This window comes from Heteronotia binoei, chromosome 1 (assembly GCF_032191835.1).
Source record: "Heteronotia binoei isolate CCM8104 ecotype False Entrance Well chromosome 1, APGP_CSIRO_Hbin_v1, whole genome shotgun sequence".
In the NCBI taxonomy this organism is placed as follows: domain Eukaryota; kingdom Metazoa; phylum Chordata; class Lepidosauria; order Squamata; family Gekkonidae; genus Heteronotia; species Heteronotia binoei.
In genome coordinates, this window is record NC_083223.1 from 98,422,002 (window position 1) to 98,449,375 (window position 27,374).

Sequence of the window (27,374 nt, forward strand, 5' to 3'; positions counted from 1 at the left end):
GACCCTGCAGTATTTTTAAGAGGAAAACTGCAAAATACCATGTTGTGGGATATTTCCTGTGAAGACTGTACCACAGAAAATACACTTGGTATGCATGCTTAGAAAAGTAGTCTGTGTTTCACATCTGAAGAATAGCTTCATCTCTTCATTTGTATCCAAAGGAGAGAAAACTGCAGAAGAGATTATGTTACAACATCCTAAAAGCAGCCTCTACAATCCCGCAGTGCGCTTTAATTGATTTTTTAAAAATCTGTAACAACTGGCTAAAAGGTTAGCTCAGGATCTGGAGGGCTGTGCTAACAGTTGTAAGAGCAGGCTGTATTTTAATCACTAACTGTTTTTTCGCTGTCTTACCTGACACCATTTCGCCTCCATAGCCTTGTTTGACGAGTGAGAAGACTGTCTTTTGCTGGTGTGCACAGTCAATGCATGCTTGAACTGCCTGCTGTAGCACCATGGAAGGCCGTTCAGGCCCAAAGTGGTCTGGAAGTTGCTGTACTTTTTTTCTCTCAAGATATGGCCCCACATTAGCTTGCTTGTTGACATAAATGCAAACTGAAGACAGAAAATCCCACTGTAATTATCACAAGAGGTACCAAAAAGTCATCACAATATCATCCCTGTTTCTGTTTATGTGCATACAGCAGCATCTAGACCAGTGTTTTTTTCATGCAACTATACCTCTTATGCATGTGAAATGTTCTTTTTTACATTGAAACTTTTATCTTAGAAGTATAACCTGTGTTCACACTGGAACTCCCATTTTTCCATTGGAAAGGACTATGTTTTAAAGAAATAATGTACTTCATAAAAGTTCACAGGAAGCTATATCTTAACACATACGCACTGGAACTCCCATTTTTCCATTGGAAAGGACTGTTTTAAGGAAATAATGTACTTCATACAAAGTCCACAGGAAGCTATATCTTACACATATGGTATATTCTACCAAACTAAAATATATTTTCAGATTCTGACATTCTCATAATTGCCATCTGAGTTTATAATAAATTTGGCAGAGAAATTTGATGGAAACTAGATAATCTAGAACAGTGGCCCCCAATCTTTTCAGCACCAGGGACTGGTTTTGTGGAAGATAATTTTTCCATGGACCAGTGGGGATGGGGATACTGGGGGTTTTGCTGCCCCCATGCCCACAGCCTGTCCCTGCCCCCCATGGGGATCTTTAAATAAGGAGTAGGTGATGGTCTCTGCCTCATTCCACGGCCCAGTTGCTAACAGGCCACGGACCAGTACTGGTCCACGGCCTGGGGGTTAGGGACCCCTGATCTAGAAGAATGGTCTACATTCAGGGAGAAGAGTAAAAATAAAATGAATGTTATTTTTAGATATCAGATGGAAATGGGAAAGATTTGATTTCACAAAAGATAACCAAATGACCTCAACATACACAATGGCAGATCCTAAGACTTAAGCAAAATTTGTTTCAGTGTTTCTTTTAAAGTCAGCATTCCCAGAAAAGGAAAGCTCTTTATGCATAAAATACTGGTGACAGATTTCTCTGAAATCCAGAAAGAGAAGGGGACTTATTTGTGCTTCTATAGCACAATATATAGCAATAGAATTTGTATACCCTTGCAGAAACCTTCTCATTAGAAAGCCAAACGCTTTCTCTCAAAAATGACTTTCTTAAGTGGCAGCATTTGAGCAAACATATTAATACATGTTCACATAACCAAAGATCAAACTGTGGTTTCCAAGTTGGACAGAGGGGGCAGGAGGAGTTCCAGCAGTACCCAGAAATGTATCTATATTTGTGGATTGCAAAACTGTATTTACTATTTGTATAGAAAGTGAAGGACAAAATGAAGAGCTTTAACTCTTGAGAGGTCACTAAAATACACTGTTCACTTAAGGGATAATCTGGTGAGGGACTTCTAGGTTTTAGCACTAATCCAGTTTTTCGGTTACATATTCATATTCATTAACAAAGGGAAAGACTTTTGTCTGCATATATAGATAGATTGGTCTACACTGTACTACAGCAGATGCTGCTTCTGGAGCTAAGATGACAGCCACAGTCTGAGACAGGTATCATGAGATTTTGCCCATGATTCATTAATGAATCAGTAAAATGGTTTGTAGAGTAATTCGGCTGCAGCTGTATTGGGAAAGTCCCATGTAAACATTTTGCATAACAGCACCTTGTCCTTCAAATGAGATAACAGAAACTCTAGCTTTCTGGCGGTGTATGTGTGTGTGTATATATGCTTGTTATAGACATGGTATAAGTCTTTCTAAAGTGAGATGCATTATTATTGCTGGCTGCAAGCCTGCTAGAGTTGTCATCTTTCAGATCGTATAGAATTACACTGCGACAGAAATCAGATAGGTGACAAAAGGAATTATAACAGAGCGAAGGACGGGGGTGATGGCTGTGCAACGTTGAGATAATATACAGTTAGTATCACAATAATGAAAATCTAGTGCTTGAAGTGTTAACAGCCACTCAGGCTGAACAATAAAAAGACCCAAAGCAATTTATTCTGAGTAAATAGGACTATAATGGCAATAATACTTAGCATTACATAGCACTTTAGGCCATCAAAAGGCCATACAAACAAACAGGAGAAACCATTACAAGCACAAACAAGGGACATGAACTATATTACAGTGATCTGATGACAGATTTATTAATACAAAGGAGAACAGAGGTAACTCTCTGCCCTTTGTGCTAGGCTTCTTAATTCAAAACTGCTGCATCGTGTGTGTGTGTGTGTGTGTGCGCGCGCACGCGCGTGCAGTTGATTTTCTACTATGTGCAGCCTTGATTGCTTATTGAAACTGAAAAGTTTTTTAAAAGCTGGGGAAGGGTGCAGAATGATGTCTCCAATTGAGATGGCTACCAGCAAACTCTAATGTCAGTAGTAAAAGTTTAAATATTAGTTTTTACACAAATATCTCTGAAGCATGGAGATCCAACCATGTGCATGCTGATTTTTTAAAAAATAATGTGTTTTCTTGCATCCATGAATTAGATTTTTCCCTTATTAGTGTAACAGTAATTTATAGACAGGTGAAGGCTCCTGTACTTGCTCTGTAGAAATCTGGAGCAGTTGCCAGGATCTATGGACAAAACTGACCCCGCAACAGCCATGTAAGAATGCTTGTTTTATATACTGTAAAAAGGAAAATTTAGAAAGTGCTGTATTAGCCAACTCTTTTTCAAAAGACTACTTGAGTCCACATACCTGTGAGGGCTTGTGGGGCTGCTGAATTGGGGATTGTGGCAGCATCCTGTGGGATTGAACTAATATCTGGTTCTGGTGTGCTTCTTGGTGGGGAGATTGCTAAAGGAGTCATTAGAACACGAGATTTCAGCTGCAAGACAGAACCAATTTGGGTAATGAAAACCCATACAGGACCAGTTCTAGATTACTACATCTCTTTAAACTCCCACATTTTAGCAAATTATAACAGTATCATGTTCTCTGTAGACATGTTAATGCTTCCAAGGAAAATGAAATATGGAGAAAAGAAATAGCTTGCAATGTGCATTAACATTTTATGCCGTGAAATCCAAAATATTATGCAATTCACAGTGGAGTTGTTTATCCCTTTGCATAGTACTATTAAACTACAGTGCTGTATTAAGAACTGTCTCCAGATGTTAAAAAAGGCAATGTGAAATATGATTCTTTAAACAGTATAAAGCTGTCAAACTATGACCTCTATCAAAAAGTAACTGCTTAAACTTCAACAAAATTTCTCCATATGTACATTACTTACACTACAAGTGGTGAAAACTCCTTGACTAATCCTGTCATTTCACAATAAATAGAAATTTAGATCCAGTCCAACTAAAGGTAGCAGTTGTGATTAAATCCCATTAAACCTTACAGAATGCATATTATTTTCAGTGGTCTTAGAATTCTATATTACATGGAGTGGCAACATGAACATACTAGTTACTGCAATAAGACCATTCCATCACTATGGCAGTAAAACAGAACACTTTAGTAACAGATGTTATTTTATTCCACAATTTGCATGAAAGATTTTACTTCCTTTCTTCATCATGATAATGTTGATATTCAAAGCTACATCACAGCATCAACAGAACTTCCTTTAGCATTCTGAGAGTATTCTACAAAATCAATTCAAAATGTCCTGCTAGTCATTGATTTTTATTGATTGTTATAAGAATTACTCTCTCTCTCTCTCTTACATACACACACATTTATGCTTTAAAACAAATTTTACTTTCCATTGTATGGAAAGAATGCTACTAAAAATGGTGAACAAATACCATCTTGGGAGGTTTGGTGGTTGATGCACACAAATTAGAGGAATGAATCTCCTTCATTTTGTGAGAGATTTCTATGGCAGCTATGGGGTAAGGGGAGGGGGAAGCTCTGAGGCAACCATCTTCTGGACAGAAGAATATCCAGTCCCCCACTTTGGCCTCTCCTATAGATTTTTTTATATCCCAGTCTCCCATAATCAAATAAAAAATGGGGATGCAGGCTTTAAAATAAAGATTGGTAGCCTGTAAACTGTGTTCTCCCTAAAGGTCTCTTATTTGCAAAACTGCTAGACTAAAGCTTTACTTTTATTTGAGATAAATAAAGACTGCTACTTCCTAGATTTTTGACTTTGACAGACAAGACACAAAGATGAACAACAAAGGTTTATTTAACAGAAAATAAAGTATGTAATAAGATGAATGTGATGTGTGGATAATTTAGATATATAAAATAAAGCTGGTTCTCAGGTAAAGTAAATAACGCCCGAGGGGAGATTTTATTCCCCTTTCTTTGGACAGGTTACCTCAGCAAGTTGAAGGCTGCTCTTTTTTCTCACAGAGCACCACAGAACCTACACATAACAGTTAGGAATGATGGGCCCTTAACAGGATACTAATTTGTCAAACAGAATTAATTTAATTTAATTTAATTTTTCAATTTATACCCTGCCCAATCCCACAAGCAGGCTCAGGGCGGCTTACAACACTAAAACAACATTAGAAACCACATCAAAAATTAAACATCGTAACTACAGATATGTAAAATCAGATCAGAAAACAGTAATCCATACAATTGGCAGCAAGAGCATGTAGGCTGGAACCTTTCAGCACAACTTAAGCACCATGATGGTAAGGTGTTGGGGAAGTGATGACTTCAAAAGATGCCAGCTGGATCAATTAAAAGCCTGGCAGAAGAGCGCCTCTTGCAGGCCCTGTGAATCTTGAATATAGGCTTCACAATCCCTAGGTCCCAGCGGGGGGTCCCCCGGTTTTACAAGCTTCCCCCCTCCTCCAGCAAGTTGGCAGGGGGAAGCCCCGCCCCCACAGCCACCATGTACCTCTAGAACTCTGGCAGGCTTAGAAACCTGCAAACAGGTCCATTTTTAAAATGTGTGCCTTTAAAGTTGAGCAGGAAGCAGGAAACAGGAAGCATTTCATGGGGAAGGGTCAGTAGCAGCTTCGTCAGAGCACACCCCCTGTGTTTGTTTGCTTTTCTTTTCAGAGGAAGTAAGACTGTGTGTAAAAGAGAGCAGCATAGCCCCTGTTCTTTTCAGATGTCGTTGTGGAGGAACCAGACCCAGTAAGTGTGTGTGTGAGAGAGAGAGGAAGGTTATCAATCCCCAGGTGGGGGGCAGGGGATTCCCTAGTTTGAAGGTCCTCCCCCCGCTTTAGAAAGTTTTAGGAAGGGGGGGGAGAAATGTCTACTGGGCACTCTATTATTTCCTATGGAGAACGATTCCCATAGGGAATAACAGGGAATTGATCTGCGGGTATCTGGGGCTCTGGAGGTTTGTTCTTTGAGGTAGAGGCACCAAATTTGCAGCATAGCATCTGATGCCTTTCCTCAAAACACCCTCCAAATTTCAAAAGGATTGGACCAGGGAGGCCAATTCCTTGAGCCCTCAAAGAAAGTGCCCCTATCCTTCATTATTTCTGATGGAGGGAAGGCATTTAAAAGGTGTGCAGTCCCTTTCAATGTGATGGCCAGAACTCCCTTTGGAGTTCAATTGTACTTGTTCCAACCTTGCTCATGGCCCCACCCCCCAATGTCTCCTGGCTCCATCCCCAAAGTCTCCTGGCTCCACCCCCAAAGTCCCCAGATATTTCTTGAATTGAAGGGATCACAAAGAGATGTTGTGTAGTCGACCTCAGAGCCCAGGGGGGCTCATATGGGAAGAGGTGGTTCCAAAGATATGCAGGCCCCAGGCCATAAAGGGCCTTAAAGGTAAGGACCAATACCTTGAAATGGATCTGGTACTCAAGGGGTAGCCAGTGCAGTTTGCACAGCACTGGATGCTTCTGCTCCTGTATAGGCCTTGATGCCAACAGCTAGGCTGCTGCGTTCTGCACCCGCTGGAGTTTCCAGAGCAGAATCAAGGGTAGCCCCACATAGAGAGAGTTACAACAGTCTAATCTGGAAGTGACCATTTCATGAATCACTGTGGCTAGATCATGGGAGGTAAGGTAGGGGACCAACTGCCGGGCCCACCTCAAATGGAAAAAGGTGGCCTTTGCAGTGGCGGCAACCTGGGCCTCCATAGATAAAGAGGCATCCAGGAATACCCCCAAGCTCTTCATCTCTGTTGATGGCACTAATTGAGTACCATCGAAGGGTGGGAGCCTGATCCCACTTTCTCTCCCCACCCCCAATCCAGACACAGGATTTCTGTCTTTGATGGATTTGACTTCAGTCAGCTCTGATGCAATCAACCAGCCATTATATTTTCTTCCCTAAACTGACCACCCCAAATTCTAACTAAAAAGCCAAATAAAAACCTGGCTAAGCTGACACTCCTTTCCAGAGTCACAAAATCCCTAACCAAAAGAAAAATAATTCTTCAAACCCCTTAAACTGAGGCTATGTCATTCCCCACCCCATCCAGCGGAGCTCCATGGGCCATGATTGGCTGACAGTCACTTGGATTGGCACAAAGCCTAAATGACAAGGATTGGTTTGGAGCCCTGGGAGAGTGGAGGGACTTTTAAGGGTGACCCCCGCACCTCCCGCCTGGGCCTCTGTTCCTCACCACTTTATGACAGAGCAGTGGGTGAAACTCTGGGTGGGTGTGTGATAAAGAAATCCTGCTCTGCAAATTCTCCCATCACAAACCTAGTGCAAATACCTTCAGTGGGTTCACAGTGAAATATGGGGAAAGCACTCACAGCTAAAAATTTCAAAATATAAATGCTGGCATTGTCAGCCAATGGGGTCGTGCTGCAGCTCAAACATTTTGAATATTAATCAGATTCTTAAAATGCACCAAGAAAGATGCAGAAGGGTCTTGGGCAGGATTCCCAGGTATGGACTTCAAAATTCCTGGATATTTGGAGGTGACGCCTGGGGATGGTGGGGTTTGGAGACAGCAGTGGGGATAATGCCATATTGGGGTATAATGCCACAGAGTCCACCTTCCAAAGCTCTTGTTTTATTCAGGGAAACTGGTCTCTGAGGGGGGAGACCAGTCGTACTAACAGATCTCCAGCCACCTCCAGGAGAGTGGCAACACTAACCTTGCCTGAAATAGCCAGTTGTTTATTACATCTCATGAGCCATGTAGGTTACTGAGTTATGTAAGAACCAATATTGACTTCACCACATTCCCTGCCATTCCAACATCAACGAAGAATTTTTGACTGAAAATCTCTATGATTTGCACGTATACACAGAGAGATCCCTTTCCCTGTAGGCACATCTATGCAATAGAAGGTCTTCTCTATTCTACATTGTGGTTGCCAAACTGTAACATAGGGATCTATGTCAAACGCAGCTTCTTGTGTCAAACCCATTTTTAATTGCAATGTATTGTAACAATATTTATAGAGAAAGCACAAAAGAAAGCACTAAAGCAAAAACAATACCAGTACATTTCACCCCTTCCATTCCCCTTATTTTGACCCCCGCCAGTGTTCACTTAAATTGCTAAAAATACACGGTAATATCTCTTTTAAAAAAACCCTTATACTCTATCCTCTTAACCTTATCAAAAAAGATATTAATAGTACAATAAAAATAAAAACCAAAAAGAAAGAAAGACAATTCCATTTCTTTATCATTATTACTATAGTCCACCATTCCACAAAGCTTCAATTATTTTCAAACATCACTAAATGTCCCTTTACTTTCCAATGTTTTTCAACGTATATTTGAAATTTCTCCCACTCCATTTTAAACTTTTCCAAACCATAGTCTTTTAAGATTCTTGTAAGTTTGTCCATTTCACTCCAAGACATAACTTTTAAAATCCAGTCCCATTTTTCTGGTGTTTTATCTTGCTTCCATAGCTGCGCATACAATATCCTTGCAGCTGAAAGTAGATACCACACAATAGTTCTGTCTAATTTCAGAAAACTTTCCATTTGTAATCCCAACAAAAACACGTCTGGAGATCTCTTAACGTCGTAACCTAAAATTTTTGACATTTCTTTCTGAATCATTTGCCAATATTGTCTTGCCTTTTCACACATCCACCAGATGTGGTAAAAAGAACCTTCATGCTTTTTACACGTCCAACATCTTTCTGACATCTGTTTACTCATTTTTGCTAGTTTCTTAGGTGTCATATACCATCTATATAACATTTTAAAACAATTCTCTTTAATATTGTAACATGTAGATATCTTCATAGAGTTCTTCCACAAGTATTCCCATGACTCTATTTGTATTTCTTTATTTATATTAATTGCCCATTTTATCATTTGAGATTTAACTACTTCATCTTCCATAGACCATTTCAATAACAGTTTATAAATTCTTGATATCAATTTATCATTGTCACCAAACAGCATTCTTTCCAATTGTTTGTTCTTGTCTTATACCTTCATTTTTAATATCCTGTCCCACCAAAGTCTTAATTTGTTGCATTTGAAACCAACTATATTTGTATTCCAATTCTTCTACCAACTTTAATTCAACTTTCCCACCATGTATCTTTAGCAATTGTTTATATGTCAACCACTTCACTTCGGAGGTATCTGAATATAACTTTATTACTTCCGTTGGCACAATCCAAAGCGGTTTTCTCTCATCCCCATATCTTTTGTATTTTAACCAGGTATTCAACAAGTTTCTTCTTATATAGTGATGTGAAAAAACCCATCCATCTTATTTTTCTCATAATACATATAAACGTGCAAACCAAAAATATTTCCATGACCTTCTAGTGTCAGTAGTTTTCTGTTTAATAACATCATCCATTCTTTAATCCAAACCAAACACACTGCATCGTGGTATAACTTTAAATCAGGCAATTGGAAACCTCATGTGACGGAAAGCTAGGGGTTAACCAGAAACTGAAGACCCACAGGGCCTGCGTCAGGTGACCTGAGGGTGGGGGCAAAGTGCTCGGAGCTCTCAGGGAGGGAAAGTGGTTGAGTGACAGAAACTGCTGAGGCAGTCATTCAGTCAGTTGGTGTCTGACAGAGTTGGTGCCTGTCAGAAGTCTGTCAGAGTTGGAGCCTGACAGAGACTGAGTGGGTCAGTTCGTCCCTGACCGAGGCTGAGAGGGCAACTGATTCTATGAAGGAGCTTGAGACAGTGGCGGGAAAGTCTTCCAGAGACTACAAGCTCGACAAAACCAGCCAAGTGGGCTGTGTGTGTGAGGAACCAGTGTGAGTCAGTCAAGACCGAACGGTCACAGACACCTGTATATACTTCTGGAGATCTAGTGAGGTGGTTGAGGGAGCGGATGTGGGTCTGAGACACCAGAAAGCTTTTGATAAAGTTCCTCATCAAAGGCTCCTTAGAAAACTTGAGAGTCATGGAGTAAAAGGACAGGTCCTCTTGTGGATCAAAAACTGGCTTAGTAATAGGAAGCAGAGAGTCAGTATAAATGGGCAGTCTTCGCAGTGGAGGACAGTAAGCAGTGGGGTGCCGCAGGGCTCGGAACTGGGTCCCATGCTCTTTAACTTGTTCATAAATGATTTAGAGTTGGGAGTGAGCAGTGAAGTGGCCAAGTTTGCGGATGACACTAAATTGTTCAGGGTGGTGAGAACCAGAGAGGATTGTGAGGAACTCCAAAGAGATCTGTTGAGGCTGGGTGAGTGGGCGTCAACGTGGCAGATGCGGTTCAATGTGGCCAAGTGCAAAGTAATGCACACTGGGGCCAAAAATCCCAGCTACAAATACAAGTTGATGGGGTGTGAACTGGCAGAGAATGACCAAGAGAGAGATCTTGGGGTCACTGAAAATGTCAAGACAGTGTGTGTCTGCAATAAAAAAGGCCAACGCCATGCTGGGAATTATTAGGAAGAGAATTGAAAACAAATCAGCCAGTATCATAATGCCCCTGTATAAATCGATGGTGCGGTCTCATTTGGAGTACTGTGTGCAGTTCTGGTCGCCACACCTCAAAAAGGATATTATAGTATTGGAGAAAGTCCAGAGAAGGGCAACTAGAATGATTAAAGGGCTGGAGCACTTTCCCTATGAAGAAAGGTTGAAACGCTTGGGGCTCTTTAGCTTGGAGAAACGTCGACTGCGGGGTGACATGATAGAGGTTTACAAGATAATGCATGGGATGGAGAAAGTAGAGAAAGAAGTACTTTTCTCCTTTTCTCACAATGAACTCGTGGGCATTCGATGAAATTGCTGAGCAGAAAGGTTAAAACGGATAAAAGGAAGTACTTCTTCACCCAAAGGGTGATTAACATGTGGAATTCACTGCCACAGGAGGTGGTGGCGGCCACAAGTATAGCCACCTTCAAGAAGGGTTTAGATAAATATATGGAGCACAGGTCCATCAGTGGCTATTAGCCACAGTGTATGTGTGTATATAAATTTTTTTGCCACTGTGTGACACAGAGTGTTGGACTTGATGGGCCGTTGGCCTGATCCAACATGGCTTCTCTTATGTTCTTAAGAGCTAGGAGCAGAGGCTCTAGTCGAGGGGTGAGACTTGGCACATCATTCCCAAGAGGCCAGACCTTTGCTAGAGGTGGAGAGTGTGTTATATAGGAACTGTGAACTGGAACCTGAGAGACTTACAGCAAGAAAAAGTTTTTGTAACGCCTGAAACAACTGAGCAACGTGTTAGCCTGTGTAAATATCTCCCATATCCCCAAGTTAAAGACTTTGTGTTATAATAAATCTGTGGTTTGAGTTAAAGTTCTCAAGAGCCTATATTTTTGGGAAAAACAAACAAAACTGCTGTGGTCCCCTATGAAGTGAATTATATTTTCATCGGATAACAAAAGTAAAATACCCCGAAGAGACTGATAGTAAGAGATCCAGTGAGGCTGTGAGGCGGGCGCTAGTATACGTCCCCTTTCTTTTGCATCAGTCAAGATTTTCATTTTGATTCTTGTTTTTTTTCCAGCCCACACATATTCTGAGATCTTCCTTTGCCATTTACTTAATTGTTTGTAATCCTTCACAATTGGAATTGTCTGAAATAAAAACATGATTTTTGATTGAACATTCATTTTGATTGCAGAGATTCTGCCCAGCAAAGACAAGTTCAATTTATTCCACTTTAACAAATCTCCATCAATTTTACACCAAAGCTTCTCATAGTTGTTTTTGTATAAATCTATATTTTTCATAGTAATTTCTACACCCAGATATTTTACTTTTCTAACAACTTCACAATCTGCTACACTTTGTAGTTCTTCCTGTTGTCTCTTTGTCATATTTTTACATAAAATTTTTGATTTTTCTTTGTTTATATAAAAACCTGCTAGTTCGCCATACTCCTGTATCTTGCGAAGCATCAGAAGTATTACACAAATAGGATTTTCATTGATAAACATTACATCATCAGCAAACGCTCTATATTTGTAAGAAAAACCTTTCACCTTCAATCCCTCTATCTCCTTATCTTTTCGTATTTGCATGAGCAAAATCTCTAAAGTCATTATAAATATCAATGGAGATAGAGGGCAACCTTGTCTCGTACCTTGGCTGATTGTCATTTTTTCCGTCAAATCTGCATTTATACAAAGTCTTGCTTGTTGTTCAGTATATATCGCCTTAACCATTCTTATAAAATTTTCTCCTAATCCCAATTTCTCCATCACTGCAAACATAAAGTCCAAATTCACATTATCAAAGGCCTTCTCTGCATCCTCAAAGAATAATGCCACTTCTTTTTTCAGGGTGTTTCTCATAATATTCAACAATGTCTATAACAGTTCTAATATTGTCTCTAATTTGTCTCCTGGGAAGAACTCCTTCATCTTTGATGAAATTGTTCAAATGCTGTTTGAGTCTTTCTGCTAGCATCCTAGCACATATTTTATAGTCATTATTAAGTAATGAAATTGGTCTATAATTTTTTACGTTTGTGGTGTCTCTATCTTCTTTCGGTATTAAAGAAATTACTGCTTCCTTCCATGTATTTAGCACTTTCCCATCAGTTATTATATTTGTCAGTTTTTGCAATTTTGGTACTAATGTCTCTGCGAGGACTTTATAAAATTTTGCTGTAAAGCCATCTGGACCCGGTGCTTTTCCCAATTTCATAGAATTTATTGCTGCTTCGACTTCTATTTTTCCAATTGGTTCATTTAAGACCTTTTGCATATTTTCTGTTAAGGGATTTACTTGTATTTTCTGTAGATAAGCATTTATTTTACTCTTCTCCACCTTTTGACTTTGAAACAGCTTAGCATAATATTTGTAAAATTCTCTTTTAATTCCCCCTTGGTCCACAATGTCTTTGCCACCTGATACAATTTTGTTAATAAATTTACTCTCTCTCTCTCTTTTTTTTTTATTCACCAAGCCAGGTTTATTTGCTCCTTCGAAAGATTTCTGTTGTAGTCTTTTAAGATTCCATTCTATTTCTTTATTTAACAAATGTCTCAATTGATTCTGTAATATTGTAATCTCCTTTATAATTTCTTTTTCCCCGGTCTTTTTCTGAGTTCCTTTTCCTTATTAGCAATCTCTTTTTGAATACCCAACATTTGTTTCTCTTTTGCTCATTTGTCTTTATTGTTCAATGTAATTAAAACACCTCTTATTACAGCTTTATACGCATCCCACACCATTTGAAATTGAATGTCCTCCTTTTCATTTATTTGGAAGAAAGCTTTAGTCTCTTTTTCTAGAGACTCAACTACCTCAATTTTCTGTAGTAGATCTTCATTTATCCTCCACCTCCTAGTCTTTTTGGCATACTTTGCTGACCACATTAATGGGTTATGATCTGCCCCCACTTTAGGAAGAATCTCTACTTTTTTCGTCATCAATCCAAGATCTTTTGTGGCCCATAATATATCAATCCTTGAGAAAGAATTATGTCTTGCTGAAAAGAAAGTATAATCGCGCACTTTAGGATTAAATTTCCTCCAGACATCTTCCAGACTTTCTTGATTCACTAAGTCAAAAAAAGACTTTGGTAATTTCCCTTCATTATTTCTTTTCCCTGATCTGTCCAAAATATTTTTAACTGTTCCATTAAAGTCTCCCATCACCATTATTTGTTCATATACCACTTGGTCTAATTGCTGTACAATTTCTTTGAAGAAAGAGTCCTTTGCCCCATTTGGGGCATACAATCCCACTAACAATGTCTTTTTGTCATTTAATGACACTTCCACTGCTACATACCTTCCATTATCATCTTTAAAAACCAGCTTTGGGTTAAGTTCTAGTTTTATATAAAAAATCACTCTCCCTTTTTTTCTTTAGCCAATGAAAAAAATTCCATACCTAATTGCTTGTTCCATAAAAATTTATAATCCATTTGTTTAATATGTACTTCTTGTAAACAAATTATACTACATTTTTGATTCTTAATCCAATGAAATGTAGCCTTTCTTTTTTGTGGTGAATTTAATCCATTTACATTCCAAGATAATAATTTGTAATCCATAGTGATTCTTAAATTATTCTGTATCCCCAAAGTCACTATGTTCCTCAAAAAAAAATCTCCTCTAGTCTTGAACATTGTTAATTGTAATCCCCTTTCCTTCAGATTCAAAACTTAGACCTTCTGGTAGTATCCATCTGTATCTCAGACCTTTGTCACGTAATTTATCAGTTAATTTCTTGTACAGTCTCCTGTCATTTATGACTTTTCTTGGCAACTCTTTCATAATTCTTACTCTGCTTTCCTCTACTTCCATTGCTTTTTCAGATTGTTTACTTAGAAGTTTTCCAACCATGTCTCTTGGTGCAAATCTTACTACCACATCTCTTGGTAGTTTATTTTTTTGGCATACATTGAATTGATTATATATATAGTCATAGGAATAACTAGATTGTTCAGGGTCCATCTCCAAGAACTCAGCAATGATTCCTATTATGTATGTCTTCAAATCAGATTCTTCATTTTCAGGAACTCCTCTAAGATGTACCTGGTTCTCCATTAACTTACAATCTTGTAGAACTACTTTCTCCTGCAGTTTAATAATCATGGAATCTTGATCTTTTACTTTATTTTCAACCACATACACTTTATTTAATGCTGCTTGTGAGTCTTTTCGAAGATCTTCAATTTTTTTTTAATTTTTGTCTTCACCGCTTCTGCACTTGATTTAATGTCTTTTCTTAATTCTTTAATATTTTCAGTAATTAATTCTTTCATCACTTTGACTAATCTTGTCTCCATGGCTTCGAGTTGTTCACTTACTTTGGCCATCTTTATCTCTTCCAAAGACCAGGCCCTCAGATGAAGCTTTGGTCCCCCCACCCCCGCTTATGTTCAGACATTACTGTCCTCCCATTATAAATATAGGCTCCAAAATTGATCTCTTCAATTCGTAATTGAAACACAGATTCAGATAGATTGGAACATGCCCTTTACAATGAGCCCAAAATTGCCATTCTTGGAGCTTCCTAGCTCCAGATATTAATTTTTAAAGCTTTTAATTTATTCAAGATGGCATCTGCAGTTTTTCTGGCTTCTTTTTAAAACTTTTTTCTTTTTTCTCTTTGGGCCCAACAAAATTACTTCTAATTATATAGTCCAATATATTTCAACTTATTATGACAGTATCTGCCAACTTTTCAAGTCCCATTCTTTAAAAAAAAAATTCCAATTTTTGAGCTTCCTTTAATGGCTGTCGAAGTTTTTCTATGATTAATTAGTCCTAGAATAGTCCAGGAAGTTAAAAACTTGCCCTTCTTTCAATGGCTCCTTCCTGCTTTTCTTGCCACAAAGTCCCGTTCTCTATGATCAGGAATTCTCACAGTTTTTACGCCACTTCCTGTGACGTCTTCCAGTGCAGCAACTCTGTGATGATGGGGGTTTTAGCAGAAACCGCATTCCAAACATAAGTTGTTTTTTTGCCTTTTAACTTGACTTCCTAAATTTCAATAGTCCCAAAATTACCCCCTTCCCTTCTTCTTAACTTTGGAAAGTTGTAGTTAATTCCAAATTTTAGTCCTTATTTCCCAAATAGATTATTTTAGTCCCGGAGTGGTAGATAACAATCTTCTTACCTTGGAATCAAATATATCCTCTTTAACACCGTCCTTGCTGAAGATAAATGAGTAGATATTAAAATAGTCCAAAGAAAGCTTGCAACATGATGAATTTAAGTCAACTTAATGACCACGGAAACCTCTGTAGATGCTGGAATGCAATCCTTCACTGAGGATCCTTCAAAGCCTCAGAGGAGCCCCACTGGAACTCCTCTTCAGCCAAAGTAAATCCCCTTAGAATTTCCAAAGCATGTCATAGCCTTTTCCCTTAACTGAGAAAAGTAGGCAGCAGGCATTGAAATCACCCTTTCTGCCCAAAACAAAGGCTCCGGTCCGCTCCTCCTTTGGAGAAGCGTCCTAACTCTCCATGATCCAGCCCCGGAAGTCCGTCAAACGCAGCTTCTCACACTGTTCCGTACTTCTCCTTCAACTGCTGTAATAAGCAGGATTCTCTGTGGGCCACATACTACCAAGTGACCTATTTTTAAACTTTATATTGGTACTGAATTGTTAGAAGTACCATTCTTCCCCATTTCTCTGCTATACTTCCAGCTTCTGGGTGGGGCCTGGAGATCTTTGCAGAATTATAACTGATTTTCAGGCTACACAGATCAGTTCCCACAGAGAAAATGTCTGCTTCAGAGGTGGAGTCTGTGGTATTATATTCCACTAAAGTCCCTCTCCTTCTCAAACCATACCAATCCCAGGCTCCATCGTCAGTCTCCAAGTATCTCCCAACCCAGTGTTGGCAATCATATCCACAACTGCCCTTGGTGCCTTTTTAAGAATTTTGAAGTCTTGCCAATTCCTTTCAAATATCTCCATTCTGATTCCACTTCTCCCTTGTCAGAAAAGAACATATGGGTCTATTTGTCACCATTTTTTGTTTTCACACTAAAGTATTTAATATGTACAAATTATTTAATATGTACACATTTTTCAACTTTGTATATCAATTGTGGATATGTTGTACATTGCCCAGAGCCTGGTATGAGATTGGGATGAAGTGATTAATCAAATTAAATTAGTAATAATAAAATGGGGTAAAATAATATGTAATGCCATGAAACAAATACAAAACCCAAACCATCAACAGCAACAAAAAAGAAGCAGACCAAAATCAATGACAATTAAGATATAAGGAATTAAAAGGAAACTGAATTGGTCATGTAACTCATCCCTCCCGATAATCTAACAAGGGACCATTCCAATACAAAACCGACTACACTGCCTTTCTTAATGCAGACTCAGAGTTACTGTTAAACTAAAGAAAATCAAATGTTTCATTTTATTTTCCCCTGTCACTGCTTGACAACAAAATTCATGCCATTATTTATTACCTATTAAAAAGTAATATGACAGATAATATGAAAATGTACCTATTAAAAAGTTATATGAGAGGTAACATGAAAAGGTACATTTTAAAAGTCGATTGTCTGACATCTACATGCTCTCAAAGGTGCATTTTTTCCTTTTCAAATGGCATTCCTAGCATAGCATTTGAAGACCACAATCAATCTAATGTAACATAAGTATTTTATTTAGATAAAGCTCCTGTAGTTAATATTATAGACAAGCCATATATCCTTCTAAAATTCAAGTTCCTGTAAATATATTTACAGTGTTTTCAGTGTTATTATTGTAAAGCATATGGGATTAAATTCCTCTAGTTGTCTCTGTAAATGCTGCAAGATATATCCATTTGCAAATAATAGGAAAGACATTTGATGTTTTTAGCAATTTATCTTGATTGAATTTGCTGTACAGTGTATACAGAGGTACCTGCCCACAAGCACACACACATCTATACAGCTGGTTCTTGTTCCATCCACCTTCACTCACCAGGCACGGTTTCTTCTCCACCTAGATCTACGTACACCAGCTTCTTACATCTGTGACAGCCACTTCTACTGCTGTTACATCCTGTCGCTGCACTACAAGTAGGTCACAGAGCTGAAGGGCCAAGCTTGATTTACAGCTGCAGTTCAGTCTAGAACTAGGGGCCAAGCTATAAGTTCATGTTTTTAAAGAATTGGGTTCCCCAGACCCAATGCAGGTTCCCTGCAGCTATGCAGCAGCTTCTGTGAGTAGCTTTTAAAAAAATAAGGCGAGCTTATATGGGCTCAGAATGCTGCTGTGCGAGGAAGAAAGACTCCTGCTTTCCCCCAAACTGTTTTGCCATGCTGGAACAATACTGGTGGGAGTTATTTCCCTGGTTTTGCTACTCCATGTGGAGTGTTCTGTGCAAATGGAGCAGCAAAAACAGGAATATAACTCCCCCAGTGATGTTCTAGTGCAGGAAAGCAGCTCACGGAAAAGCAAGAGCCTTTTCTATCCCCACGGTAGTGTTCTGAGCATGTTTGGACTCTTCTTTGTGTTTTAAAAGTTGTTCCTCACAACTGTTGTGTGGCTATGGGAAACCTGAACCCAATTCTTTTAAAAACACATTGTAGTTTGGCCCCCAGAAATTCTAGAAATGTTGTAAAGGAGCTAAATCTCAAAGACTTCAACTTCAGTAACTCTCACTAAAGTTATTACAAGTTCTCCCCCCACCTCAAATTAAATTAGGGATAAAATATGGACAATTCATTTTCATGAAGATAGTTTTCATAGTAAAATTGAGGAAATTGGGGCATATAGAAACACCGAATCTAAGCATATGGTTGGAATCTTGATAGTAAAAGGCTTAGACTGAAAAAATGGATACTCTAACAGAAAAGAGAGTGAGCAGCCATCTTCATGTAAAGCAGTGTTTCCCAAAGTGGGTGATATTGCCCCCTAGGGGGCGCTGGAACAATCCAGGGAGGCGGTAATAGCCTTAGGTGCAATTGAGGGGCGGTGAATAAAAATAAGAGAGCAGTGGAAGCATAAAAGAGGAAGAGAAGAGAAGAGAAGAGAAGAGAAGAGAAGAGAAGAGAAGAGAAGAGAAGAGAAGAGAAGAGGGTGGTAGGTGTCAAAAAATCACATTTCTGGGAGGTATCCAAAATTTCTAATTTAGAGAAAAATTCCCATTAACAAAAATAGAGGGTTCCTTTTTGTCTGCTACTTAGTGCAAATTGACCCAATTAGACTAGTAATGAGGACCAGAATTCCTTCCACTTAAAATATAAGAAGGATGCAGTTTATTTACAAGACAGAATAAAAAATAGAGGTATACAAACAAACAAGAAACACAGGAACAAAAAACCTTACTCCCTATCCTAGCCAAAACTTGCTACAGCTAGCGGCTTCTCAAGGTTGCTTGCAGTTTCTCTCTCAGCAATACAGTTCAAGTCAGGACAATGAAAGCACTGAGGCAGTTGCACAAACTTCTCTGAAGAGTTCTAATCTGCAGCTTTCTCCTCACAAAGTTTTCTGCAGAGCATCAAATGCCTCAGAAACAAGAGTGTCTTCTGCAGGAGCAGCGCATGGGAGTAGGCAGTGTAGGTGACCGCCTAGGGCACCACCCTGCCAGGGCACGCTGCTGGGCATCCTCTTACTCCCCCTTCCCATGTGGCATGATCTCACCAGCCAGCAGGCAAGCTGAGAGCCCCAGGCGGTGCTGCCGTGCCGCCACTTTTCTTTGCAGGGCAAATGTTGCCTGAGCTTGTCGGAGGCTTCCAAGGAAGCCTCCAAAGAGAGCCGCATTTTACCGTTGCCTCCTGCTTTCAGGTTGAAAGTGACTTGGCAGCAGCATCTTCCTGTTTGCACTAGTCAGAGCTGATGAGTGCAATGGGAAGGTGCCACCCATCCAGTCACTTTCAACCTGAAAGCAGCAGGCAGCAGTAAAATGGGGCACTCTTCGGAGGCTTCCTTTGAAGCCTCTGACAAGCACAGACAACATTTGCACTGTGAAGAAAAGTGGCAGTGCAGCAGCACTTGTGTGCGCTGTCCGGGGCTCTCAGCTTGCCTGTTGGCTGGTGCAATGATGTCATTGCCGGTGTGCAAAGAATATCCCCCCCTTAGGAGCGCACAGGGGGGCATGCCTAGGGCGGCGGAACCTCTAGCGCCAGCACTGATCTTCTGCTCCTCTTCTTGAGTTTTGATATTTTACTAATCCGCTTATATCCCTGACTGGCTGTCAAAGTGCTAGAATTGTGCAACCAATCATTGCTATAAAACAAACAATTTAGTTCTAGATCTTCTGTCAAATACCTGTCAAACTAGATGGCCTCCTGTAAGTTGGAATTGACAGTTCATAGGTGTTTACTATTTTACAAGTGTTTACCACTAAGAACATGGTATCTAGGCTTACTTAAGCTGATAGCAACCCACACAAATACTTAGAACTTGGGTATTGTCATTTTCCAGGTAATAATGCAGACAAACACTTACACACATGGTTGATGAAACGCTCACTTTCTTAACAGGAGCTTCTGCAACTTGTGGATGGGGCACCATGGCAGTCTAGTCTGTCCTCCCAACCCAATCCTGTAGCTATGACACAGTCATAAGCAATGACTAAGCAATGATCAACTGGCATTACATCAAAGAAACCTCTCTCTCTCTCTCTCTCTCTCTCTCTCTCTCTATCTCCATAGTAGTAAAGCCTCTTCAAAGAAACTTCCTTATTCTTTCATATCATTCCAGAAGCAGTTAAGTGTTTCCTGCTTGAAACCAGGAGCCCACTGCTGGCTGCCTGCTTCATTCATTACTTCATGTTTCCCAAACTCTGACCTTACTTCCCACAGAGCTGACTGAGGGGAAGTTCCTCTGAAGGGAGTTCTGGCAATCACATTTAAAGTGACTGCACATTGTTTAAATGCCTTTCTTCCATTTGAAGGATAGGGGCTCTTTCTTTGGGGCCTCATAGAAATGGACCCCCTGGTCCGACTGTTTTGAAAGTTGGTGTTTTGAGTAGTGGCACTGGATGCTATGCTGAACATTTGGTGCAAATGCTAGAGCATCCCCCCACAATGTGCCAAGTGCAATTATGTCACTTACAGGTGCCGTCATCACACCAGGCACATTGGGCACCGATGGAACCCTTTGGGGTGGGGCTCCCTCCACCAGCCAATCCTGTGCTGGCAGGTTGGAGGCCCTAAAATTGGGGGGAAACCCTGACCCAGCCATATGAAAGGCCCATTGTGACTGTGATGTATCAACAACCACAGCCACAACAGAGTTGAAAACATCAGTGAGGGAGGAGAGGATTGATTCTGAAATGGTGTATATACATAATACAACATTTCTTTTTTTCCACTGGCACCTCTGGTCAGTATAACTTGCCATGCCTGTTACATTAGGTGAAAGTAAGATGAACATTCACATCAAAAAGAGCAATCCTACTTTCAAATTGCCTTTAGCTCCCCCCACACCCCCAAATCCTATTGATTCCAGCATGAAAGTGCTATTACTTGTAATCTCATGCCTAAATGAGGCCTGTTAAATACTGGGTTCGATGCCTTGTTCAAACAGGAACATGCTTTATTGGCAACTACAAACTATGGTGGGGCCGCAACCCTGCTTATGTGCATGCAAACGAAACACACACACATACCCGATTCTTATACCAAATCACAGCAGTCAAGTTTTGAGCCAAGACTGCTCATTGGTCGCTGCTTGAGTTCAAATCTATCAATAGCCTCTGGTTTTCCTGCAGCTGCCCTGGCATGCCTGAGAGCTATCCTTGAACCTTAAATTCAGTACATAACACTCCCCCCCCCCCCCCGTTCCAAAGTACTTAACATACATAGTCCCCAAGGTACTCTGGTCGGTTTTGTTCCCTATGCGAGCGTCAGAGCTCAGTCCGAGGAGGAGGTGTCATAGGAGCCGTGCTTGGTGCAGCCACAGCCTCGGGCGGCTGTGTTGGGGAACAGGAATGCTTGGTGATGACTGGGAAACAGGAATGCCACCAGGAACTTCAGCAGTGTGGGGCAGAGGGTCCACTTCTCTGTGGGTCTCCGGCACCAGGCAGCAGGATGCTGGCTTGTCCCCTGCCTGTGGCAGCATTGGCTCCTCCCGGACGCTGTCTTCCTCAGTTGTTCCCGGGCTCTTGGCCTCCTTCATAAGCATCCTACGGTGCAGCTGACTGATATGCTGGTGGAACTGTTGGCCCCTTCAGTCAAAACTTCATAGGAACATGGGCCAGTGACACGGATTACCCTGGCCAGAACCCATTCCAGCCCACTGGCAAAAGTTCCAGGCATAGACAGGGTTGCTCGGAAAGAATCCTCTGGGTGCTTCCTGACTCACTAGGTTCAGGTTCTGTGCAGCTAGTCCAAACATGTTGTGAGGTGCTGCCCCATTAGGAGTTCTGCTGGGCCGCAGCCAGTGGCTGTGCTTGGGGGTATACAGTGGCCAAAAAGGAAGGTAGCTAGTCTGTGGTCCCAGTCCCTGTGGACAATCCTGTTTAGGGACTCTTTGGTTGTGTGCACCATTCTTTCTGCTTGCTCGTTGGTAGCTGGGTGGAAAGGAGCAGACTGAATGTGCTGGATTAGATATCTCCCCAAGAACTCTTGGAACTCCCTGGAGGTGAAGACAGTTCTACTGTCTGTCACAACTGTGTCAAGCAGGCCGTGGGTGCTAAAGACCCTTCTGAGGGCACGGATGGCAGCTTGAGCCGAGGTGGAGGCAACAGGATTCAGCTCCAACCATTTGGTGTATGAGTCTACCAATATGAAAAACAACTGGCTGTGGAAGGGGCCCACAAAGTCCAAGTGGAGCCTCACCTAGGGCATGCACGTAGACTCCCACTGGTGCACAGGTGCGCTAGGAGGATCCAGTCGCATTTCCTGGCAGGCCTGGCATCTCTTCACCGACGTCTCAATCTCCTCATCTAGCCCAGGCCGCCAAACATAACTCCTGGTGAGGGCCTTCATCTGCACAATCCCCGGGTGCATCTCAGGTAGGTCCTTGAGCACTTCTGCAGTGGTGGTGGGATCACTACTCGGCTTCCCCAGAGTAGGCACCCCTTGTGTGCTGACAGTTCATCTTTGCGGGAAGCGAAAGCTGTAAATTCCGGCCCTGCCCAGCTGATGGGCCATTTCCTCCCCATCCAGTCCAGAACATGGGAGAGGATGTAGTCCCAGGCCGTGTGTCTGGCAACATCTGCAGCATGCAGAGGCTGATCTGGCAGGGTCTTGATCAGCAAGATATGGTGCGCCGGAGCTGGGTATAGGTTGATGGAGCTGAGCGAAAGGTGGCTGAGAGCCTCTACATGGCCCATCGACTTCCTGGGGTGATAGACTAGGTTGTACTGGTAGGCACCCAGGAAGATATTCCAGTGGAGGATCCACAGTGACAGGATCTGTGGGGTCTGCCGGTTTGGGGTGAGCAGTCCGAGCAGTGGCTTCTGGTCTGTCGCAATGGTGAATGGGCGCCTGTATAAGTAGTCATGGAACTTCTGCACCCCCACAGAACTGATGGCCCAGGAACACTTTTCTCTCTTCACCTTCAGGCCAGCTGCCTTGGAAAGTTGCAGCACAGAATGGAGGTGGCAGCTGAACTCTTCTGCGGTGGGGGCAGTGATCAAAACGTCATCGAAGAATGGCTGGACTCCCAGGATTCCTTTAAAAATAGAGTCCATTAGATTCTGGAAGATTCCTGGGACCACACTCATCCCCAATTGCAACCGCTTCACTCTAAAGGCCCCCGGGTGGGTGACGATTGTTTGGGTTTCCACGGTACTATTGTCTACTAGAATTTGCTGATATGCCTGGGCTAAATCCAGCTTCCCAAAAATTTTAGAGCCAGCCAGGGAAGCCAAGATGTGGCTGACCATGGGGACCAGATATGCCTGGTCCTGCAGTGCCTTATTAATAGTGCACTTGTAGTCCACACAGGTGCAGACGTATCCATTAGGCTTGATTGGTGTCGCTATTGGGGTCTCTCAGCAGGCATTTGGGACTGATTCCAGTACCCCCTGGGCCACGAGGTGGTCTAGCTTGGCTTCTGTTTTGGGCTTGAGCATGAACAGGACATGCCTGGCCTTCACCCTTATGGGCTGTACCACTGGATTGAGTTGGAGAGACACCGGGGGATCCATGTAGCAACCAAAAGCTCCGTCAAAAACCTCGGGGAACTCTTCACAGATATGTGTGAAACTAGGGATCTGAGTCTGGTTTACCCCTATTATTTCTATCCACAAGGCCTGTAAAACAGTACAATTTCAACTTGCCTTCAGCTGAATTATAGTACAACAGCACACCCAACATCGTTGAATATATTGAAATTGAAATTTAGCACCAAAATTGTTTTAAATTATTTTTGCTATTGTCAATTGTCAAAACTCCAATGTTTATTCATTGTTTTATTGTTTTGGTCTTGATTGTTGTGAGCCACCCTGAGCCTGCTTCGGCGGGGTTAGATTAGGTGGGCGGAATATAAATCCAAGGGATAAATAAATAAACCAGGCCAGTCCAAGGAGACTTGTGAGCTTTCCCCCCACCACCAGCAAGTCCAACATGCCACTGAAATGTTTGAACTGCACCCAGAAGCGGCCCCACCCTTTTATGTACACTGGGTTCTTTTGAAAGTTTCTTAGGATGAACCCGGCAGGCCATAGCTGAGGGTTTCTGGTGGGGCAAAATTTCTTAAGGATATCCTCTGAAATGATAGATATGGAGGACCCAGAGTCTATTTCCATTAAGCAGGGGGCCCCATCAATCGAGACTGTGATCTTAATTTTGTTGGGGGTGTCTTGGAGCAGATTCAGTACCTGTAGGCAGGTCGAGGAGGTAGTGTGTTGCTCCACAGCATCGTGTTAAGCCATCAGCTGCCTACGGTTCCCCTTGTCCCAGCAGGCTCAAGCAACCTTGCTGCAGTCCCAACATGTGGTGTTCTGGAATGAGCAGGAGTAGCATTTGTGTGGGTCCCCACAACTGGTGCAGGCAGACAGGACTGGCTTGTCCAGAGGACATACTGTGGCCACTGGGTGGTTCTCACAGTGAGGTGGACGATGGAGCTGGTAGCTCCCCTCACTGTCAGAAACGTTGGAGGCAGATGAGGCATTGACCTGAGGCACTGCTGTCATGGGGTGGTGTCTGTGGGACTGCTCGAATGGAGTGGCCTGTCAGAGTGCTTCCATCAGGGTGAGGTCATCCTGGACGAGAAGCTTGTGGCACAGTTTGTCATCCAGGAACCCCACTATGAACCTGTCCAGAAGGCCTTGTCCAGGTTCTGGAACTCGCAAAGCAGGGCAAAGCCTTGCAATTCAGTGATATAGTCAGCAGCCGACTTGGTGGACTTCTGTTGCCGGGTGTAGAAGTCAAGGCAGCGGGGCAACCATGTTGGCTGGGGTGCCAGATGGTTTGTGATTGCCTGGAGCAGCCCCTTGTACCTGGTGGCTTCCAGAGCTATCCTCGAACCTTAAATTCAGTATATAATTCAGTATGCTTATGTCCTAGATCCCCACCAGTCCGGCTTCTGCCCAGGCCATGGGATGGAGACAGTACTGGTTGCCCTGGTGGATGACCTCCAGCGGCATCTGGACCAAGGCAGCTCAGCAGTACTGATGTTGTTAGACCTATCAGCTGCATTCGATACGGTCTACCATCGGTTGCTGACCTGCCGCCTCGCCAATGCAAGGATTCAGGGGTTGGCATTGCAATGGCTTTCCTCTTTCCTAGATGGTTGGGGACAAAGGGTGCCAATTGGGGGAGAGTCATCCCAGAGACACGCGCTTAATCATGGGGTGCCTCAGGGGGCTATGCTCTCCCGACGTTGTTCAACATCTACATGTGCCCCCTTGCTCAGATTGCCGGAGGTATGGGTTGGGCTGACATCAGTATGCTGATGACACCCAGCTCTATCTGCTGATGGATGGCCTGCCTGGCTGTGTCCCAGAAAATCTGGACCTGGCGTTGCAAGCCATGGCAGGATGGCTTAGGCTGAGTCGATTGAAGCTGAATCCAATGAGGACAGAGGTCCTTTGCCTGAATCGTGGCATTCTGGGCAGGGAAATCCCCTTACCAGCATTTGACAGTGCACCACTGACAGGTCAGAAGCTTGGGGGTGTTGCTGGAGCCTCCCTTGACAATGGAGGCCCAGATAGCAGCCACTGCTAAATCCGCATTTTTCCATCTTAGGCGGGTGAGGCAGCTGATCCCCTTCCTTGAGCACGGCGACCTGGCAACGGTGATCCATGCAATGGTCACCTCGAGATTGGAGTACCGTAATGCCCTCTACTTGGGCTGCCCCTGTCTTGAATCCAGAAAATTGCAGCTAGTGCAGAACGAGGTGGCCAGGCTGCTAATGGGGCTTCCCAGGTAGGAGCACATACAATCAGGACTGCAGGAACTGCACTGGCTGCCAATAGTATACCAGATTTACTACAAGGTGCTGGTTATCACCTTTAAAGCCCTATATGGCCTAAGACCTGCCTACCTTAGGGACCATCTCTCCCCACACGTTCCCTAGAGGGTACTTAAATCTGGATTTCAAATCTATTAGCAGTCCCTGGGCCGAGGGAGGCCAAACTAAAGACCACTAGAGAGAGAGCCTTCTTGATAGCAGCCCCCTACTGATAGAACCAACTGCCAGAGGAAGTGAGGGCCTTGTGGGACCTCGCCTATTCCACAAGGCCTGCAAGACCATTCTCTTCCAGTTGGCTTTTAACTGACTCTGAGCCTTGTACTGTAGGGAAATTGAAGAAGTACTCTTGCCATTGAAACTATATATCATCAAAGAGGCTAGGACCAAATCACTTTTTGACTGTTTTAATTATTGAATGTGAAATTTTATAATATTGTATGGATTTTAATTGTTGTTGTGGTTTTATGCTGTGAGCCGCCCTGAGCCTTCGTGGAGAGGGTGGAATATAAATCAAATAAAGTAAAGTATAACAAGGCCTTTATGGAGAAGCAGATGCTTTGTAAAGCACATGTGTTTTTTTTCAGCATCTTTCATTCAAGGCTGCATCCACCAGAGCAATTTTATGTGCAGTTTTTATATATAAAGATGTCCAAAGGCCTATATGAAGCCTACCATAGACACATCACAAAGGCTCCTGATAGAAGGCTGCCAGTTAAGGCCTCAGCATCTCCTGAATTCCAGAATATTTTTAGAAGCTCTGCATTTCTTCTTTGAATGTACTATGAAAAAGTCTTTCTTGTAGTAAAAGCATGAGTATACAAAGCTGTCTGGTGGTAAAGAGACTTTTCAAGACGACAATAAAAAGCAACAGAGGAGAAAATTGCATGTTACAAGTCCTAATTTGGATCTTACATAGATTTTACAGAACACAATAAATCAATAAGTGAAATTATCCCTTTGTCTGGAAGCCACCAGATATAAATAACTAAACTTGCAGCATTCTTCTAATCCTCAAGAGTTCAAAAACCTTAAGCCAGGGTACTTTAAGAACTACTCCAACCACATTTTTCTTTTCTCCTCCTCTGTTGACTTGCAGGAGTCTACATGCTCATCACTCTGAGTAGATTTGTGTGGAAATTTAAAGATCATCAGCCACATCAGAACCTGCCTTATCCATTTACAGACAAATCTTGTGCCAGTCACTTATTTACATGCCCCACCAGGATTCAGCAGTTGTAGTTGGGACCAATATCCTCTAAAATCATATAAAGGCATTGAAGTCCATATATGTGTTTTATATGTATTTTATTTGACTGTTTCTGTCATCCAGAACCAATTTTCATTCCCAGTGCATATGGAACTTAATAGTGATTGTGTTAGGAATACATGAACCTGTGTATTTTAGTACTTTTAAGATCTGCTTGCATTCAAGAATTTTATATTCTGGTATAATTTTTTTTAAAAAAACTGAATATAGCCATTTTCTCAAATTTTAGTCAGCTGCTTTATGGTTTCTTCACATCGGTCATGTGCCTGTCATTTTTAGCATTTTTCTAATTAGTTGTAATATCTCCTGATGTGTAAATTGTCTGAATTCCTTGCTGTCTTAAGGGAGAATGTATGTTAACACAGAAACTCCTAACAAGGAACACACTTTACAGCACTATAAGTTGACATACTTATTCATTAACTTAGCAAAAGAATGGTCAATCAGCTCTGCAAGTTACAAAATGGCTATTTATAATTCTCAAACCCATAACAACAAGAATCAACACTGACATCTTC

General features: G+C 41.9%; 1 protein-coding gene across 2 annotated transcripts in view; it reads right to left on the reverse strand.

Moving 5' to 3' along the window:
- The window catches only part of SCML4 (Scm polycomb group protein like 4), a 152,917-nt gene that overhangs the window by 47,440 nt on the left and 78,103 nt on the right, over positions 1–27,374 (reverse strand). For both annotated transcript variants that reach the window (XM_060258595.1, XM_060258587.1), the window contains exons 3-4: positions 3,213–3,342; positions 355–555 (exon numbers count right to left, since the gene is read on the reverse strand). In XM_060258595.1, coding sequence (XP_060114578.1) covers positions 355–555; positions 3,213–3,342 — 331 coding nt within the window. The remainder of the gene's footprint in view (positions 1–354; positions 556–3,212; positions 3,343–27,374) is intronic.